Source organism: Bacillus rossius, chromosome 1 (assembly GCF_032445375.1).
Source record: "Bacillus rossius redtenbacheri isolate Brsri chromosome 1, Brsri_v3, whole genome shotgun sequence".
Taxonomy (NCBI): domain Eukaryota; kingdom Metazoa; phylum Arthropoda; class Insecta; order Phasmatodea; family Bacillidae; genus Bacillus; species Bacillus rossius.
The window spans coordinates 251,111,637-251,133,859 of record NC_086330.1 but is presented as its reverse complement, the minus strand read 5'-3'; the positions used below and the strand labels follow the sequence as shown (position 1 = coordinate 251,133,859).

The window sequence follows — 22,223 nt, the reverse complement described above, 5'->3', positions numbered from 1 at the left end:
TGAAGTGATAGTGACGTTTGAGAAACCAACGAGTGGGTGGACTTACAAAGAATTAGTGCAGGCCTTCGATAGACACTTCAAGCCTCGTGTAAATATAATTTTTGAAAGATTCAAGTTCAACTCGTGAATTAAACAAAAATGGGAAACTGCAGAACAGTTCATCACGGCCCTGCATAACCTCGCCGATCCCTGTGATTACGGCCCCTTGAAAGACGAGCTTATTCGCGATAGAATAGTGGTCGGGATGCAAGACGTCTCGCTAAGTGAAAAAATGCAGCTCCAGTGTACCCTGACCTTGCAAGATGCCATTAATATGTGCCACCAGGGAGAGTTGCAAACATCACAGTCACAGCAGTTGCGTTGAAATCAGGAGCAGATAAATGCCATACAGAAGAAGGGACCATCCAGTAAATCAGACGCAGGTCAGAATCGTAGATTCAGTGCCCGTTTTGAGTCAAAAAACCCACGTCGAAGCTTCGATTCCGGGGAACATCAGGGAAGTGGTCAATCATCTATGCAGAACGCTGGAAGTTGTGGGAAGTGTGGACGGATGCACAGCAGAAATAACTGCCCTGCCCAGAACATTACATGCTACACGTGTGAACGCCAAGGGCATTTTGCTAGGATGTGCAGGACCAAGAAAAACCTTCATCACATCTGTGAACTCTCGGATCCAGAGGGAGAACCGGACTATGTGATAGGAGTTATAAGGGACACTCAACAATCTAACCCATTTAAAGTACACCTACAAGTGGTGGAGCTGGAAAGATCGGTGGAATTTTTGATTGATACGGGAGCCGATGTCACCTGCATGCCAAGCGAGATGATGGACCCAAAGGACTTACAACAAGGAACCAACGTTAGTAATGTATGCGGGCCAAATGGGCGTAGTCTGGAAGTAGTCGGTTACAGGAATCTCACATTGCAGTATCGAGGGCGTAGGCAATTAGTTAAAGTGTATTTCATTGGCAAATTGCTCCATCCGTTATTGGGTAAACATGCCATTCAAGCATTAGACATGAGACGTCGTCCGGGCCTGCGGCCCCTTTGAGCCCGATATGACACCGCCAAACCACCGTCTCAGTTCAAACCTCCCGCTCGTGCGTGCGTGTGTGCGTGTGTTTCTAGCCCGGCAAGAGGGCGCTTAGATGCAGTGCGCCGCACCCCTTAATGTGTTAATTAATATTGTAACCCTTTTTCTTTCATTCTTTTGCCCCAGTGTTTTGTTGCAGTTTACCCATGTATTTCTTTAATTTAAATATTACGTTAATTATAAAACTATAGACGTTGCCCGGGCGGACCCGAATAGGCACGGACTTGGAAGAGGGTAGGAATGTTTTATATAAATTCTCAATAACTACGTAAATATTAATGTACTTTAAATTGCCAGTAGTTTTTATATATTTTTTAATGTTAATCTATGATTTACTTAACTTTCGCCGGGGCACGGAATCGCAGAATGTTGTAACGGTAATTGTGTTCGGCGCGAAGGGCGCCATTTTGCCACCTGCAAACCATGAGCTCATCCCAGTCTTTCTCTCCCGCCGGCCGAGGGCGGTCGTGTCGCTGACTTGGGGCGGCCACGTGCGTGGTTTGCCTCTTGACCTAATCGGATTCGTGCCTCGGGCGTTTTCTCAGTTGTATCAGTGAAGGAGCATGTACGGACGGAAAGCGTGAGTAGAATAAACCAATTAACTGTGTTACGTGTTTTTGTGTTCGGGGGGGCCACGTGGGATCCCAACCTGGCCGGCGGCGTGTGGGACGCCCTGAGAACCCACTGCGGATTAGAAGCGTGCCCGACACTGAGAGCGGGCTTAGGTAGGGTCGAGAGCTGCGTGTAATATCTAGAGGGCTAATATCTCGCCACACACGGGCCACGTAACGCCCTGGGTTAGAGTCTCCAGCCGGGTCCACGTGCCCACTCACGTGGTGGCGCCCACTAAATTTCACCGATAAATTTCACCGCAACACCGTACGCCCTCACATGGTTCAAGTGGTTCACCGAGTGAATGTAGAAGCAGAGTTTCCAAATCTATTCTCTGGTCTAGGTAAATGGGAAAGTGACATGAAAATTCACCTTCAACCAGAAGCTAAACCGTATGCATTGACAAGTCCAAGAATGGTTCCCCTGCCATTGTTAAAGAAATTGAAACAGGAACTAGAGAGGATGGTCCAACTGGACGTTATCACACCAGTGAAGGTTCCGACAGAGTACTACGCTCCTATGGTGGTAACCGCCAAAGGCGATGGGGTAAGGATTTGTGGTGACTTCACTAAACTAAACAGGTACGTCCACCGACCAGTGTTCCCTATTCCAAAGATCCACTATACCTTGGCACAACTGAAAGGGGCTAAGATCTTCAGCAAATTGGATGCTAACTCTGGATTTTATCAGGTGCCCCTGAGTAAGGAAAGTCAACACTTAACAACATTCATCACACCATTTGGGCGGTTTATGTATAAAAGGCTCCCATTTGGGTTGAACTGTGCACCTGAGTATTTCAGTTCAAAAATAGCACAAGTACTTGAAGGTATCCCTAATGTGGTCTATCATGTTGATGATGTACTGGTGTTCGGGAACACGGTTGAAGACCATGACAGAACATTGCGCCAGGTATTGGAAAAGTACAGTGCAGCGGGCATTACTATAAACCCAGAAAAAAGTGTGTTTGGAGTGAGTAAAGTTACCTTTTTATGTCATGAAATATCAGCTGAAGGTATTAGGGTGGAGCCCAGTAGAATACAAGCCATTGAAAATTTTGCAGCACCTGCGGGTAAGCAAGCACTGTTGCGGTTTTTGGGAATGGTCAACTTTGTGGGTAGGTTCATCCCAAATCGTTCCGAAGTATTGCAACCACTGACCGATCTGCTGAAGGAGGGTCAGCCATTTGTTTGGGGTAGGGATCAACAGGCAGCGTTCATGAAAGCAAAAATCCTTATTACTCAATCACCTTGCTTATCACACTTTGATGCAGAGAAGGAGCTTATTGTGAGTGCTGACAGCTCATCATTTGGGCTAGGATTTGCACTGTTCCAGCAAAACACAGACGGAATACGAGATATTATCTGTTATGGCTCGAGAGTTTTATCTAAAGTTGAATGTCGTTATGCTCAAATTGAGAAAGAGGCACTAGCGCTGACATGGGCATGTGAAAAACTACAAGAATACATACTAGGCCAGCAAAACATTACCCTAGAGACAGATCATAAACCACTCATACAGATTTTGATGTCCAAAAGTATTGATGAGCTTTCTCCATGACTTCAACGGTTTAGAATAAGACTCATGAAATACAACTATGTGGTTGTGTATACACCAGGGAAGCAGTTATTAGTAGCTGACTGCCTGTCCAGAAGTCCGTGGCAGGAGGTTAACGTTGAGGACGAGTTGTTGACAGACACACATGCACAGATCAATATGATTATTAATGACCTGTCAGTGGCTCAGACTATAATGGACCAGATCAAACAAGAACAACAACAGGACTTAGTGTGTATCAAGTTAAGACAGTATACAAAAGGCCAGTGGCCAAAGAAAAATCAAGTTCCGGTTGAGCTCCAACCATACTATCAGTATCGCTGGGATATATCAGTGGCTAAAGGTTTTCTGTTGAAGGGTAGTAGATTAATTATTCCAGAGAAACTGCAAACTTATGTTTTACAGCAACTACACAAAGGTCATCTAGGTATAACACGATGTAGGGCCCAAGCTCAGGAATCGGTCTGGTGGTTGGGGTTAAGCACGCAGCTACAAAATCTCGTCCAGACATGCCCAGTTTGTGTGGAAAACCGGGCTAATGGAGTAGAGCCGTTTGTGGCAGAAAATGTTCCTGACTACCCGTGGCAAAAAGTGGGGGTCGATTTGCTGGATGTCAAGGGAAGTGGTACCTGGTGGTTGCGGACTATTATTCAAAGTACTTTGAGTTAACCGAGTTGAACAAGTTAACTGAAGCAGTTGTTGTGCAGGAGTGCAAAAGCATCTTTTCTCGATTCGGCATCCCAGAGATAGTGAGGACTGACAATGGTCCTCAATTCAAGAGCACATTTTTGCAGTTTGGTCAGTCTTATGGTTTTCAGCACGTCACCAGTAGTCCCCTGTACAGCCAATCTAATGGGTGTGCGGAGGCAGCAGTAAAGACTGCAAAAAGACTTCTGACGAAAGGAGGGGACATTTACGAGGCCTTACTAGCTCATCGCAGCACACCTTTGGCTGGGGGCATGTCGCCCCTGGAAATTATGCTAGGGCGAAAGGTCCGAACATCAGTATTGTCGTTCAACTTACACAATGATACAGGCTTCAAGGGAGTGAAGAACCACTTACAAAAAGAAAAGGAATACCAACGGCAGTGGTACAACAGGCGACATAGGGCACGGGACCTGGCCCCATTACAAAATAAGGACAGGGTATGGGTAATAGACAAAAAAATATGGAGTGGTGGTGAGCACACCCGCAGAGCTAAGAGTTCCCAGAGCATACGTCGTGGAAGCAGGAGGCAGGTACAGATGTAACAGATGTCATCTGGTTCCCGCCCCTCTGAAGTGGCCACGAGACAGACCAGGGTGCCAAAGTAGCGACTACGAAGAAACCGTATCAGGAGGAGATAGTCTAGGAACCAGTGAAGTTGTCAGTGGACCTAATAGTAGGCGAGGGCAAATGGGAAAAGAAGTGGCAACAGACAGTGTCCAGGCAGGAGAGCCAGCCGTGAGCCAGAAATCGGGGGGACTGGAGTCTGACGATGAACCGGAATGGTTGGGCTGGGACAATCGATCCCAGCAGAATGTCGTGGATAATGTACCGTATCCGAGAAAATCTAGTAGAGTAAAGACCACTCCCGGGTGGATGAAAGACTATTACTAAACTGGGGGGAAACCAGAACAGTATAATGGTGAATGCAATAATGTAGCAGGTATTAGACAAACATGGGTTATATTGTGAAAGGAAGGACTGGGGACTCTCAGCTGTGGGGTGTACATAGTAGTGTGTGAACTTGACTAGTACGTTAGCATGTAGCAGTGATAGGAGTGTATACTTAGTAGTAGGTGAAAGTGGTGTTTCTGTATAAGGGTTACCCAGTCAAGAGTACCATTGGTCGACTGTGAAACTTAAGAAAAAGGGAAAGATGTTGTATCAGTTAGTCTATGGCGAGTGTGTGAGAGAGGAGGTTGTCTTGTACTGAATGTAAATAAGTTGAAATACAAGATTATACAGAATAATTTACGGGTGTATTAAATAGCAATTAGTTTAGACGAACCCACGCAACACTTTGTATCAGTGGTTTCGGGTGCAAAGGGACAAAGTCACACCTATACCCGGGCCTATCCTACAAAAAAAAGCACTTAAGTTTTACGAGGAATTAAAATAGGTAGAGGCCGGATTTACAGCAATTAATCGCTGGTTAGACAGGTGGAAACAGCGGTATGGTGTGAAACAACTTGGTGAAAAATTATCTGCTGACCTTAACACAGTAGGTATGTTTAAGGTTAAATTTCAAGAACTTACTGCAAAATAAAAGCTTACTGGGGTTCAAATTTATAATTGTGATGAAACCGGCCTAAATTACCGTATGCTCCCAACTAAAAGTTTGGCTTTAAAAAGTAAAAATTCCACTCCAGGTTACAAAAAATGTAAAGAGCGAGTCACTTTTCTTGCATGTAGCAATGCAACAGCAGAGCATAAGGTTAAATTAGCCATTATAGGGAAAGCAAAAAAACTGAGATGTTTCAAACATGTGAAGAGCACAAGCAATGGCTTTGATTTGCCTGTGTGATAAAGAAACCAGAGTAATTCGTGGATGCAAGTATCAATTTTTAAAGAGTTGTTTTTCCAACAATTTGTGCCTGATGTCGAGCAGTTTTTAAAGTCGAAAAATCTTCCCGGAAAAGCAGTTCTTGTCCTGGACAATGCTACGACTCGTCCAGACACTCAATATTTAAAAGACAAAGCGATAAACGCCATCTTTCTTCCCCCGAATGTCACTTCTCTGATTCAGCCAATGGATCAATGCGTTTTGGCAGCTATGAAGAAAAGATATAGACATAAGCTCCTTTTATCATTAATATTGGCCATGAAGAAGGTAATGATTTAATAACTAAGCTAAGACAGATTGATTTACTAGATATTATTGCCTGGATCAATCAGTGTTGCAATGAACTAGAGCCAATAACTCCGTTCGCCCGTGGAGGAAACATTTAGATCATTTAGGCAATGAATTTCCTGAACAAGAGAAACATGAAGCATCCGATTTGGTCGCCTTTATGAGGAAAATTCCAGGATGTGAAGAAACTGTAGATGATGATGTCAGAGATTGGATGTATCTTGATGGGGCCAGTGAACCACTAGGAGATGAAATTGTTACTGCTGTAAAAGGCCAAGGGACAGAGGAAGAAGAAGGCGACTAAGAAGATGACATGGAGAGTAATCAACAAGAAAGGATAAGTCACAGTGAGGGTGTGAAATAAACTGAAGGAGCATTGCGTTATTTGCAACAAGGATCGTCTGCAATGGATGTCTTATTCCTCCGGCGACTTCGTGACGAATTGAGAACGAAAAACAAGCTTCAATTAAACAGTTCTTCAGAATGATTAATTTTAATTGTTTAATGTTTGAGATTTTTTTGTGAATTGTACATAGAACTACATATATGTAAGAAATACAATTATACTTGTAACTCAAGTCTATCATCTCTTAATTTACAAAATCCTATTAAAAATTTCAATGTTCTGGACAACTCAACAACCCCCAAACTTGACATCCTCTGGGTCCACAAAGTGTCGAGTTAGTGAGGTTTTACTGTAGAAGGTAAACACTGTACCATTTTCCCCCCAGGAATGGCATTTCCACAAGTACTACAGCATGTAGTACAGAAAACCTTTTATGTTGTGCAAGACATTCCTATCAGGTAATATATTCTTGGTCAATATCATGGAAGGCCTTGAAGCAATGCTTACTTACTAATATCTGACCATCATGTCCAGTCAGCTGTAAACCCACTAGCCTCAAAAATTTCTTAATAAGGCAATAATATAATGCATTGCCACTTGTAAGCCACAAGAAGTCAAAGTTTTGCTCCTTTTCCAATTTATTTACACAGAGTTGTACCACCTTACAATCATCATCAAGAGAGTCAATATTGATGGAGACAGTCAGGTTATGCCTCTCAAACAATTACTTGACCGATGGGTGTGGGAAAATCAATCCCAGCAAAGTCAAATTTTCCTCAAGAATATCATTAACACAAAGTGGAAACTGACCTTCCACAAATGAAGTAAGTATGGCCCACCTGAAACCAGAGTTCTTACAGGAACTTACAATTAACTTTCAAGGACTTTCCAAGGACTTTTCAAGGACTGTACAATAATTTTTCAAGGACCACAGTAAAAATAAATTATATTAGCTACATCAAATTTTTACTTAAGTAAGTCAAATTAAGTTTAGTTTCGCAACATTTCTATTTCTGCTTTTGTATTTTTAGTATGTTAAGTATGTTTTTCTACTAAATTTAATCCCTACCTAAAAACCTACGTAACATTCACACAATACCTTAGTGATTTTTATATTCTTCTAACTTCTCACATAACTGTCTGTTTACTTCAGCAAGGGATGCAGATTTTTCTTTGGCTGTTCTTCGAAGGCTGTTGGACTTTGACACCATGGTTAAACTACCGGTTGCTTCCGCCTGTTCAGAGAACCTATCAGCTGATTTTGTGAGTTCACAAATATCTGCTTCGATTCTTTGTTTCTTGGTCTTGAGTTCATCTATTTCATCTGTGATATTTTTTCGTTTTAACTTCTGCTGTTCTGTTTCTTTCTTGCGCCTTTTCTCTTCCAAAAAGCTTTGCCATTTTTGGCGTGCGCTTGCTGCTGAAGCTATCAGATCATTTGTAATGTTTACATTTGAGACACCACCAACAGATGTAACATGCTGACAAATGATTCTCTGCGAAATTACTGTACGGTCATGCATGTTTTCTACTTCAATTTGCCTGTTAACTGAGAAACCTCTCTCAACAGAGGCTTGTCCATGTGACAAAATCAGCAGCATATTCATCACACACCATAATCCTACGTAGTTGGAACTAGAGTTTGCACTACCAAATAACAATGAATCCAAACGGTCAGCTTCAGGTTTGAAATTTCGAAACTGTGATGACGAACCAAACTCCAGAATAAAATCTTTGTAAGCTGAAAGTAATGCATCGCAGTCTGTTTCTTCAACTCGCCCTGCATCTACCAAAATTTTCAATACTAATGAAAACCGGGTAGTGCAAATTTTTTGGTCATTCATTTCTCTAGGGTCCAAACAACTGAGGTTCCTAACAACAGAATATTGTAAAGGACACTTGTTCAACAACTTTTTCACAATTTCCAAGAGAAAATCACGACATTCCATTCGTAACTGTATAATGTCACGATCCTTGCTTACATTCTTGTGAACCAAATCTTTTACTCTATTTTCTGCAGCAAATCCTAAATAGACTTTGGTTGCTGGCAAATGGTTTTCTTTCTTTGCAACTTCAACTCTGACAAGTTTGCCACAAGAATTTGCATTCTTCATAATATCATCTTTGATAAACCTTTCCATTAGGCTTCGCAGCAATTTCAACATATCTTTCCCTAAAAATGGCAGAACTGGCTTATCAGTTTGATATGCTATCAAAAATGGTTCCACTTCTTTGGCAATTGACTGAAATACTAGCAGTTTTACAGGCGTGAGTGGGTCAGCTGCCGCTTCTTTGATGGCCATGAAAGATTTGGTGTTGGGGTTGGGAACATTTTTGTCTGTTACAGACTTTACATACTTGAGCATATGAGGCCACATTTCAATAGCACGAGCTGCAACTATCGAATTCTCTATCCACCTAACAGCACAAAATTTTAAAGGAAAAAGAGTACTACTGGTCACATTCACATAATCTTCCCTCCTAGCTGGAGAGTCCTTAAAAAGATAATACATACTTGACAAAATTCTCTCCACATCCCAGGTAGATGAAACTGATCCATACTTAAATGCACCATGAAGTATGTGTAACCCACAACTGCCAGTTTGTATCACTGTTTTATTTGTGTCTTTCTTCAGTTGATCACAAACCATGTCGTAAAATTTCCAATTGACATTTGGACCATCCATGGAGAGCTGCAGTAAAGGCATGCTGGGAAGAAAAATTTCAGAACTGAGTTTTTCATACGAACTAAACATGTCTTCTGCAGTTGCATGTCCCAAGAAACTAGAGTGCATATAGCATGAGACGACTTTGTCGGTATCCCAATATCTAATATGGTAATCAAATTGCTTCTGATGAAGTTTTCGGTTAACACTCTCGTCAAAAAGCAGAACATACGAATCTTCCTTTCGAATTTTTTCCATGAGTAAGGACCTAAAATAAGGTGCTATCCCAAAACAACACATATAGGCACACTTTGTTTCTCCCAACGAAAAGCCTTTGGCAACACTGCTATCAGGAAACATTTGTCTGAACAAGGGCCCAATATCCTCACAGGACTTGTATGAAAAATGGTTACTGCATACTTTAAGGGCCCACAGAATTTCTGCTTTTAAAGTGTCCTGGCCAGTAATAAAAGAACTAATCAGGCCTACCTGCTGATCTTGAGAATTCTGGATATCTGGTTTCACGACTGCTAAACTTGTAGATTGGCCATCTTGTGAAGGCTGTTTACCACCGAGATATACTTGTATTCCAAGTTTTGGCTTCTCACTTGCCAGAGCGACATGTTTCTTCCCACCCATATGACTCGTTAACGCCGATACACCCATGTTACTGATATCGAAAACACTACTACATAAAACACATTTGGCTTTCTTTCTGTCAGTCGTTTTTTGTAGCCATTTACTGAATTTTGGGTTACGTAACCACAAATCGTTAAAAGTACAGTTTCCAGGCATTTTGAGAAAAAATGTTAACAGTATCTCTCAAGTTGCATAGGTACATAAAAACACCAAAAGCACTATCAAACACGTTGAAGGAAAATAATAAGAGAAAGTGTGAAAAAATGTAGTTTTTACATACGACAGCCGCAAAAATTAAATCAAAATGCAAACAAATAGGCTATTTGATGCAAATATCAAAGCCGGCAAAAAAATCTTTTCGCAACTCGTAGGAAGTATAAACTAAAAACGAAGTCGGAACTGATATTAAAACATTTCTAGAAATAACACTTTTCCCTTTCCAATCACTCCGACAATGCCATACAATTACAGAAGCATGTAAATCCGGAAAAAGTACAAAGCAAAACCACCATCTTGCATCTAACTTCTTTTGTTTGTACCACATTTACCATACTATACCATATTTATCCTGCATATTTTAAAAATCGATACCACAACTACCACGCGATACCACATTTACTCTTGTGTACCAAACTATATCCAATAACACAGTTACGCAAAGCATTATTACGCACCATAACCGATAAATGTCGTTGCCAATAGAACACGAGAAATTCCCAAATCCATTTTTTTTTTTTTTACGAAAATTCACTCGGTTATCATCTGTTCACCTCAAGCAAATTATATTCTAGAAATAAGAAACAAATTATGGTTTTGTATTCCTAAGCTAGGATTTTAACGATGGGAAACTAACTGGAATATTATGTTACCTGAAAATTCAAGGACTTTCCAAGGACTGGATTGAATTCAAGGACTTTTCAAGACCTTTTAAGGACATGGTAAAAGTTCCAGGACATTCCAGGACCATACGAACCCTGTGAAACATTCATCATCCACATCGGGATTGATAGCGCATATTTGCTCACAATGGTCAGAGAAAGTGGTAGGTAGGACACACACAACAGGTCAGGATTACTAACTCAAAGTTGGATGGAATTAACTGAGGTGAGGGACCATCCAGACCCCTTTACGTTCGTATTCCCCCTCCTGCCTGCATATATTCTGAATTCAGTTCCATACTGCCTCTGAAATATCATACACATTGTACAGTGCAATATTAGGCATCTTGAATGCACACAGATCTGCACTTGCATCGAATGGTGCTGATTTAGCATAGTTGCACTCGAGCCATACACCTATCCCTCACTTAGCACGACTAATTAATTCCAAAAAATGCTCGTGTTATTCGAAATCGCGTATTCTGAAGCATTAGTTTCCATAAATAGCAAGGTTAATTTATTCATTTGTTCCAAAATTGTGTAGGAAAATATACTTTACGTAATATAAATGCGTAGAATAACACTCAACTATAAATATGTCACACCATTAATCTTTATATGCCTCCCATCCCACTTTGTATGACAAATACGACACCGCGTAACGGGAGATACGTGGTTATCTACTTTATTGTTAGTCGGTTGGCTGACTTGCCCGCCCGGGCGTGACCTTCAACTCATGTCGCATATCTTTCCAAACCATCCTTTACTGTCACTGAAACCGATATTACTGTCCGGATAATTACATTTTAATTTTTCAAAAATTAAAGTGCTTATTCGCGTATCACCACCTGGTTCACACTAATCCTGTCAGGCCAATGATTATTTTTTTCATTGCAACATTCATTTAACAACCTTTTACATGCGAATCAGCTGTTAATTTCTGTTCCGGAATCTAATGTCAAATATATTCCTGCTAGTACAATCAACAGCATCAGACTTATATAAACTTTTGATAAGAGTCCTTATTTCGTACGATTGTGCGCACAGTTGACTTGCTTAAAACTAAAGTGCAACCAACATGAGCGTGGCCTTCATGAGAATCTGCGTGCCGTAATACTTCTAGATTTGTCTCAAATACTTGAACATGATGCATTATGAGTGATCAAGCACGTACAGTTACCAGCAGCTGAATGGGCAGACGCTGCTTTTGTTTGAGTGAATTCCGTGCCACTGGCTAGACTGAGTTTACAGACCAGTCTGTGGCCAGGCGACAACGGTATGGCACTGCGGCATAGGCGCGGACGTAAAAACATTTGGTCCTTTACACTCCATAGCCGCAATTTAACTTGCCATAGCTGATGTTTGTACAACAGCCAATAGCGTAGTCAGACCTGCGCGCGCATCAGTTCCCCTCTTATTTGGCTAACTGTATCCCATGGCACAACTGTTGTTTACAGAAGTTGAAACAGACTTCGTGGCGTCGTGCCAGACATTTTTTTTTTCCTGCGGAGATTTTGTGTTAACTGAAATTTACAGACATGCTATTCAAGACTGGGGCAGTAAAAATAACATTGCGCTAAATTAATCCGCGCAATCTGAAGACGTGCTAAGTGAGGGATAGGTGTACATTGAACTTTACGAGAGGCAACGGTAACAGCACCATGCAGCTTATTTGCATCACGAGCACAACGGAAGATATTATGATCGGAGTGCTTATTAGGGTGATCCCCCGTTCCTCTGTCGCTGCTTGTAGGAGGAAGTGCTGGCAGTGGAGCAAGCCGTACTGAGACCTGGCATAGCCCCAAGGCACGATACAAGTCAGCAACACAGCTAGGGAATTGTCTAAGGCAGGGGAAATGACCGGGTAGCAATGTGATTTACCCAGGAAATCAGTATAATTTGTTATAAAACAGCTATGATACTCCTTGTCCTTGGCTTGGTTTAAACAATATTTCACAAACTATGTGTATGTGAAAATCTGGTCAGTGCTACAGCGCAATTGCATGGCCACTTTTTGATTACGACCTATCATTTTTTGTGCAGCTGTTTAGCTGTGACTGTCTGTTGCAATGACAATTAGTAAAGTGTGTTATTCTAGTTCGTCACTTGGTTAGTTTTGCTTTGTCATTAACTGTTTGATAAGGATCACACATTTATAGTCAGAAGAAATAAATACTATTGACTCAAAATCTATAAATCAATTAAAATAATTATGCAAGTTAAGTAACTTGAAATAATGGTTGGACAACAATATTTCAAAGAACTTTACTTATAATTTAGATAAACAATAAGCAAGTCATATGAACTAGTTGCAGAGTGCCAAGCCTACATAAATTTCTTATTTTTAAAATTTCAAAAACTCTACAAAAAATTCCAAAAATAATGTAATATTTTAAAATCTTCTATCAATGTAATGCTTATTAGTACACAAACATTTTTTACAGCAATAAAAAATAATAATTATTTAATTCTAAATTATAAACAGACAATAATTAACTTTTTTTATAAACCTTAAATACGAATAATTAAGTATAACACTGTTCACACTTAAAAGAACCCTTAACTAACCCTTAACTAACCACGTATAGTTAAACATCAACTACCGTGTTTTATCGCATAATGGTCGCGCGCGCGTAATCGGCGCAACCATATTTTAGGCTGTCAAAATTGGGATAAAAAAACTTCTCGCGTACACGTCGCATGATGTTTTTGGTCCCGCTAGTAGATGCCAAGCGCTTTGTGTAGGTATCTTATCCGTATAAAACAATTAATTTTCAGGTTAAATCTAATTTTATTCGGTCATTACCACTTACTTAATAAATTAAAGGAAAAATACGAAGTTGTTTGACGTGTAAATTTTCTTATTAAGACGTTTTTAAACGTTATTTCCTTTATCTGATCGTCTGCGTCGCCGCGGTGTAGGTATAATCTAAAATTTAATTTCGGTCATTACCACTTATTTATTTAATTAACGGAAATACAAAGTTGTCTGACGTGTAAATTTTCTTTTAAAGACTTTTTAAACGGTATTTCCTTTATCTGACTGTCTGCGTTACCGCGGCGTACCGTTTATAAAAATGTAGCCAGCGCATCATTCGTGTTTGGTTATGTTGCTTCCCGTATAGAGTGCGCGCACGTAGTCGAATATCGATATCTCACCGATTGGATGCAACGCGCACTCTCTGTCGGGTGCCGAGTTAACTACATTTGATAGCCCGCATTCTTTCGTGGCAAGTGTGTACTACGACACGTTAGTTCACGTCAGATTCAAGTGGCTTGCGTTCGCGTTAGAGTTTTGGTTTTTCTATTTAAAGTTGAAGAAAGGTTTTTGTTTAAGGAATTATTAATATAGATTGTTTGGTGTGCTATTGTATACTCCACCTTTTTTTAAATAAACGTACTTTCCATGAAAGGGTTTTGTTTTTATGAATAACTTTACCTAACAAAAATTGTTTTTCCCCCACAATCATCGCACCACTACTTTTCAAACTTGATTTTAGAATAAAATGTGCAACGATTATACGAGAAAACACGGTATACTAGTCAACAGTACTTAAGTCATGGCTTTTAAATATACAAACTTGACAGTACAGTCAAACCTCATTAATACGAATCCGCTTTGTACGAAATTCCCGTTTATGCGAAGTACTTTCACAGTCCCAGAAAAAAAGGTATGCTTTCCTATGTTATTCAGTACTTTTAATACGAAATACGGTTAATATGAATTACGAAGTTGTTTTTATCCCTCAAGTAGCTGTTAACGTGTATAAGTAAACGGTTAATACGAATTTCACAGCCGAAGTCTAAAGTAAATCACGTTTTCATAACCGTAATGTAAACAAACGTGTCTCCAAAGATAATATGTATGTATCCTACAGCGCAAAATGGTCGAAAAACAAGATGAAAAGTTCAACTCTAGTGGCGATGTGAGTAACTAAACTAGAAAAGATGCCATGTTGTAAACGGAAAACGAAAAGGAAAGTACTCTATACCTTATTAATATTAGTCGTCGGAAGTGTACATAAGTTTAAACAATCTATGGAAAAGATCTGTTATTTTCCATTGTTCACGCATGTGTGTCTTAACCTCAATTTTGAGTGTGAGTTGTTTTGTAATATGACTGCGAAACGTAAACACAACGATCTTACATTGCAAGTTAAAGTTAAAATTATCGAAGAAGTAGACAATAGAGAAAGAACGAAAACCGAAATTGCGAGAGAATTTAAAATCCCGCAATCGTCGTTGTCGACAATACTAAAAAATCGTGAAAAGATTGAATCGGCTTTTGCGAGTTCGTACAAATTATCAACAAGAAAAAGAATGAGAGGCCCAAAACATCAAGAAATGGAAGCTACCTTGTTGCAGTGGTTTGAAGAAATGCGTGCAGCAAACTTGCCTATTTATGGACCTATGATTCAGAAGAAGGCAGACTACCTAGCATTGAGGTTAGGAATTTCAGACTTCAAGTTCAGCAATGGTTGGCTACAACGGTTTAAGGATCGCAATAATATTGTTGGCAAAACTATGTGGGGAGTCGGCAGGAGTATATACGACCAAAGTTAAAGATTGGATACAGACTGCTCAACCAATACTTGATCAGTACTGGCCTTTGATAAGCTTTGTAATGTGGTAAACAATGCCTATAAGAAAAAAATAGTGCAAACCAGAATTGATGCTTTTTTTTTTAAACCAAATGTTTGAATAGAAAATGTGTCATGAATGCAAGTTTATTGAAGTTTGTATTATGATTTATTCTGTAAGTGTTGCATTGTGTTTGTTTTCTTCAGTGTTTAATAATTGTTATGCATGTAGTGAAGCCAGCTTATACTACCAACAGTGTATATAATTTTCTTTATGGTTGTAAATATAGGCATTTAAAGTTCAATCAATTTTTTTGTCATGATATCCCAATAGTTTGGTTAATACAAACCCTCGTTATTACAAAGTGCTAAAATATGGTCCCTTCAGGTTTGTAATAATGAGGTTTGACTGTATTGACTAACACTTGGACAATTGTCAATATTAAGTCTGAACATGGCCAAGAGTTTCATAGTGCTTATAAATTATGACTTGTTCCAATGGCCGGGGAGATTGTGATGGAGCTGCTGGTCACATGAGCGTTCACAGCCAGCTAATATCAAGTTTAACATATATTACCATATGTTTCTGCATGTAAGACCAGAATATTAGGCCAGTTTGAAAAACTCACAGCTGCTAGTCATCTTACTTACATTGCTGTTGAAGCAGTCTGAATACCGTGTAGAACAGCCGATTCTCATCTCATGGAGATACCAGGCCCTGACATCAACCGAAGGAGGAGCGAGGTAGCCATTACCCCTTTCACGTGTAGGTTCTTAGTTATTTTCCAATTTTCAATCCAAAAAGGTCAAATCATCTCGTACATCATGTCTAATTATATGCTAGGAAAACCAGTAACAATGTGTCATTTGAATATCTCGTAGCATGACAGTGGAAGAGCGACCGCTGAAACTGTACTTTGAGAATGAGTGTACACAAAGAGGTCTCACAGCAAACACACAGCTTCAGCAGTGCGAGGGTGAAAGGGTGAAATAGTACATGTCAACACAGTTCTCTCATGTTGCACAACAAACATAATAAATGTGCTACAGTTAAAAACAAACAGTGCTCATTAAATCTATTGTATTTCAAAAGAAACATTTTAGCATTACACTACAAAAAAATTTTCAGTGGCTTTTTTCCTATAAAGTCTTGACACATAAAATAAGACAAAATTCAAATTCACATACAAGTATTTACAAAAAAGAGAAGTTACAAACACCAAAATCTGAACACATAACATAATGCTCATAATTATCTATCTTCTCCAAAATCATCTTCAAAAATGAGCGCCAGCAAATCTTGAGAATATTTGCACACTTCCTGCAAACAAAAAGGTAACTATGAATTAGTTCTTGCAAAGTGAAATAGTTTCCAGACAGACAGTATAATAGCAATAAGTCACCGATAACGATGTAAATTAAAATTTAAAATAGTAACGTACACCAAACAAATGATAAAATTTAATAGAAGTCGTCAAGGCATGATTCATGGTGGGAGTGTAATTCAACAAGAGACGAAAGAGCCTTCTAGGATCTCACTGTGCACAACAGCAAGGCAGGAGTAGAATACAGACTGCCGTACCTGAGTTTCTCTCACAAAAGCAGCAACGTCACCCACTCACTTGTACAAGTGCCACAGGCGACTTGCCTTCCCCCCCCCCCCTCCCCAAGCACAATATAGTTTTGTTTACTGGCAAAATTACTTGCAAAATATTCTCTAATAAACATATTACCCTCTTTTATCGCATAATCGTTGCACGCGCGTAATCGTCGCACCCATATTTTAGGGCGTCAAAATTTGGATTAAAAAAAACCTCTCACCTAAACGACGCTTGATGTTTTTGGTCCCGCTATTAGATGCAGAGCGCTTTGTGTAGGTATCTTTTCCGTATAAAACGATGTATTTTAAATTATAAATATAATATTTATTCAGAAATTACCACGTACTTATTTAAATAACGTAAATACGAAGCTGTGTGATGTGTAAATTTTCTTTTAAAGACTTTTTAAACGTTATAACCTTGATTGTTCGTCTCCGTCGCTGCAGTGTACCGCTTACAAAAATGTAGCCAGCACTCATTGCAATCATTACTGTTCGGTTATGTTGCTTCCTGTATAGAGCGTGCACACGTAGTCGAATATCGATATCTCGCCGATTGCATGCAACGTGCGTTCTCTATGCAGAACCGAGTTAACTACATTTGATATCCCGCTCACTCATGGTGTTTACTACGGTAGTAACACGTTCGTTCCGCTTGCATTTGGATCACAGATTTTGTTTTTCTATTTAAAGTTGAAGAAAGGTTTTTGTTGCATGACTTATTAAATTAAATTGTTTGGCGTGCTCTTTTATACTTCACTTTGTAAATAAATGTACTTTCAATGAATGGGTTTTGTTTTTATGAATACTTTATCTAACACAAAAAAAAATTTTTCCACATAATCGTTGCACCCCTACTTTTCAAACTTGATTTTATAATTAAATGTGCGACTATTATGCGAGAAAACACGGTACAGTATTTCCAAAAGCTGATTTCCATCCAAGTTATAGAACTGCTCACCACTTAGCATCATCTAAATCAAAACTAACTACAAAAACAAAATGTATGCACTGCACTTTGTTCTCTGACACTTTGCGAGTGGATAAGGGAACAGAACTTCCGACTTATAATTCTTATCCAATGACACAAAGCGTATGTGTGGAACACTTGTCATCCACCCGCACTCCGGACAGTGGCAACAAGACAGCTTTGTGCTCTATTAGTTGAATTTAGTCATGCTAGTTTAAATCAGTCAGTTTTTTTTTTTTTTTAAATGATGTATAATTTTTATGAATGGTTAATTACAAATCCCGATTCCCAATCAGATTCTAGATTTAAGTGTTTGGACACTTAGCCACAACCCAGTAAGTTATGCTGACTATATTTCAGATGAAATAATAAATTTTAAAGAGAATGATATCCTGATGAGTAAACATGTTTTTAGTACATTATAAATATTTGGAAATAAAAAAAATTGGAAAAAAAAAATATTTGCATATACGAGTATAATATTAAAAGATATATATATATAATGACACACACAGGTGTACACAGTGTCCCAGAACACGATGTACAGCCGAGAATAGCTAATGGGCCAATTAATGACAGATCTAAATAAAATAAAAAATGTCCTGGTTTTTTTCAAAAGGTTAATAATGAATCCCTCTCCCCTCTCCTGCAGTACCTGGTACTCCTCCTTGTTCCTGCAGTCCTCCACCAGCTGCACGAGACGGCTGCGCAGTCCCAGCTCAGGGCGTCGGCACTCGGTGCGCGCAGCCGAGCAGTCCGTCACCAGTGTCAGGAGAGCACTCAGCAAGTGTTCCGTGGCAGGGCTCATGTCACAGCTCACCAGCGTCGCAAACAACTCCACGAAGCCCATCTTCAGCAACTCCTCTACAACATAAGCCATTCTCTCTTCACTCTCTGGCCCGCTACGGTCACATCAAAAAATGTTTGCTGCACACACCACACGCTTGTACATTACGATAGTCTGGCACATTAGAGCTGCACACTGCTGAGGTACACTGGTGCTCAAAGTCGTAACTCCAGGGCAGTGATGGTGAAATAAATAACCATGCAGAATATTTCATGCACATGTCGCACGCATAAATTTTTTCCACAACCATCAAAAATTATATTAGCAATGCTCTTAGCAAGAACCAAAGCTTGTTTGACTACAGCACAAGATCAGTCTTGAAAAATTTCTGCCCAAAGAAACTACCTAGCAACAGCACATTCACCAGTGCCATTTAACTCAGTTTGATGAGTACAGTGATGATAAGCAAAACAATAACATTACTTCAATATAATTAATTACTGTAATATTCTCAAGCAAAAAAAAAAATACATATTTAAGTTCTTTAAAAAAGAGGTCATTTTGAACTTAAAGTGAATTATGTGTCCTAAAACAATAATTTAAGTAATTTATTGTAAAATAAATGATTTCACATTAAAACAAAAATTCTCAAATAAAATAATACAGAAAAGTGAAAAACTATCTGTTCTATTGTCAGTGTAGGCATGTGCTTGCACCTAAGCAAGTCTGCCACAACTGCTGGTGACCAAACATTCTAGACTTTACAACATCTTAAGCCATTAGTACTTTGTGAGTTTGCTAATTGCAAATTTCTGAAAACATTTCAAATTTTGTTTATTCATTTGGTTTGCTGGCTAGATTCAGGTAATTTTCGAAATTCTTTTTTATATCTTGCTTCATTTCAGTAATATTTGTGTAGCCGAAAACTAAACAAAGGTTCATAAAAGATTTACAAGTTTAATAACCACAACAGTGTTAGGAAAACCCACAGATGTATGTGCATTGGTGCAGTTGTTTTTGTTTGGAATAGAATATTCTGTTAAAGTTGCATATTTTTAGTCAGTTTCTGATGTTTTTAGAAATTACTACAACCTGAAAAATCCAGCATGTAGCCCCATGGTGTGCAGCTGGGTAATCCATAGTAGAAAGTTTGTTAGGGATTAGTTTTTTTAAGATAGACCTAGACTAAACTTGAAAATCTGAGCAAGAGTCAACTCAGATCGAAAGGCGAGTTCATCGTACTCGACCAGATGAGACTCAACAGTTGTAATGACCCAGGTTACTGACCTTTCCACTTGTTAAATGATTTAATTAACTACGTACTATAGAGTCCCATCATGTCCAGTGCATTGGTTAGATTTTCTGATATCCTTTAAATAAAAGCATTTTATTCTTTTTTTAAGAAGTACTCTTTTGTCTTAGTTACGTTTATACGTGCATTCACGTACCGTGTTTTCTCGTATAGTCGTCGCACATTTTATTCTAAAATCAAATTTGAAAAGTAGGGGTGCGACAAATATGCTGAAAAAAAATTTTTGTTGGGTAAAGATATTCATAAAAACAAAACCCGTTCATGGAAAGTACGTTTATTTAAAAAAAGGTGGGGTATACAAGAGCACACCAAACAATCTATATTAATAATTCCTTAAACAAAAACCTTTCTTCAACTTTAAATAGAAAACCAAAACTCTAACGCGAACGCAAGCCACTTGAATCTGACGTGAACTAACGTGTCGTAGTTTGCCACGAAAGAATGCGGGCTATCAAATGTAGTTAACTCGGCACTGGACAGAGAGCGCGCGTTGTATGCACTCTGCGAGATATCGATATTCGACTACGTGCGCGCGCTCTATACGGGAAGCAACATAACCAAACATGAATGATGCGCTGGCTACATTTTTATAAGCGGTACGCCGCGGCAACGCAGACAATCAGATGAAGGAAATAACGTTTAAAAACGTCTTTGTAAGAAAATTTACACGTCAAACAACTTTGTATTTCCGTTAATTAAATAAATAAGTGGTAATGACCGAAATTAAATTTTAGATTATACCTACACTGCGGCGACGCAGACGATCAGATAAATGAAATAACGTTTAAAAATGTCTTTATAAGAAAATTTACACGTCAAACAACTTCGTATTTTTCCGTTAATTTATTAAGTGGTAATGACAGAATAAAATTAGATTTAACCTTAAAATTAATTGTTTTATACGGAAAAGATACCTACACATCTACTAGCGGGATCAAAAACATCATGCGACGTGTACGCAAGAAGTTTTTTTACCCCAATTTTGACAGCCTAAAATATGGTTGCGACGACTACGCGCGCACGACCATTAGGCTATAAAACACTGTATTTAAGTATTGTTTGTTGTTTGCATCGTTCGGAACGGAGTGTGTTAAAAACGTAATTTTCCTTTACTTTTTTCTCGCTAAAATCCTTTATCTGAAAGCATGATGATCTAATGTGAAGAAATATTAAATCAGTGCTAGAAACCAAAAAAAAGGGGGGAGTAGGGGGGAACCTGAGTGAGAGAGAGCATGAGAGAGGGAGGAGAGTGTGTTTGGAGAGTTAGAAAAAGCCTGGAGTTAATCAGGCTGCTGTTTTCATGCACCAGGATTGGCTGTTATTTTTTCAATGTAATTTTATGATTGGTTAAAAGTGATGACACCAGACTTAGTGATTTTTTTCTTGTAATCTCTGTCGAAAGAGCCTCGTTGCAAGGGGTAGGAAATGTGTAGACTGCTATGATTTTGTGAGAACTGTGCTGTGATTGTTTGGAGAAGTCACACATCTGCCACTTCCTTCCACGTAACCTTGTTCGTTAAGGGGATTGGTGCAGGACAAAAAACAGTCATTCGTCAGAATTTGTTGGAAATGAGCTTAAGTGTTTTATAAATGCTTGTTTATTACTACTGCACGGCCAGCCAGCACGTATATAAGCTAGCGGGTGAGATTTGGCAAGTTAGTGGCGAGAGAGCTTCCGTGGGGGGAGGTTGTCTAAGATTGCAGCTCTGAGGCCTGCCATCTAGCGGGAATCTTTCGAAGGTCTTCCACAATATAGCCTTTCTCTCTCTCTCTCTCTCTCTCTCTCTCTCCAACACGGACACCCAACCAGCTCTTATCTTCGCTTCCCATCTCACACTATCTTTCATTCTCGGATCAGGTAGCCGCCCTTCCCCGCGTAGACTTTCGTGTTACTCCAGGAAACCAAGACAACCTTTGAAAAATTTGTCCAAAGCTGAATTTTTGTACTGTGGTAGAGTTGACTATGCTTAATAACATAACGAAAGTTTACCGCTGTAGACCTTGTGCGTTATCACCGAAAATTTGCATTTAAGTCCTAGGTGACAGCAACTTGCATCAGTCCATTAAAATGCTACCCATTTATACAGTTTTTAATTTTGACTGTCCGTAAACTTACCAAAATAATCTAGAAACTGTAATACACCCATTAATGTTAGAAAGAAATTTTTTTTAATATTTCAGATATGATATAAAGCGATTAATTCACGACATATATTTTTTTTATATTTGCCACCCAGATAAAAATACGATTTACACCAATTTGAAGAGCCCAATGCGAAAAAATGTCTAAATAAATGTTTTTAATTATACTTTTAGCTTTAAGATAGTATATTTATAAAGAGTCTAGCAT

At 39.1% G+C, this 22,223-nt stretch overlaps 1 protein-coding gene across 1 annotated transcript in view; it reads right to left on the bottom strand.

Moving 5' to 3' along the window:
* Positions 1–16,268: 16,268 nt before the first annotated feature.
* The window catches only part of LOC134527474 (hsp70-binding protein 1-like), a 65,589-nt gene continuing 59,634 nt past the window's right edge, over positions 16,269–22,223 (bottom strand). Inside the window, exons 5-6 of the mRNA XM_063360173.1 lie at positions 18,430–18,638; positions 16,269–16,525 (exon numbers count right to left, since the gene is read on the bottom strand). Coding sequence (XP_063216243.1) covers positions 16,457–16,525; positions 18,430–18,638 — 278 coding nt within the window. The 3' untranslated portion in view covers positions 16,269–16,456. The remainder of the gene's footprint in view (positions 16,526–18,429; positions 18,639–22,223) is intronic.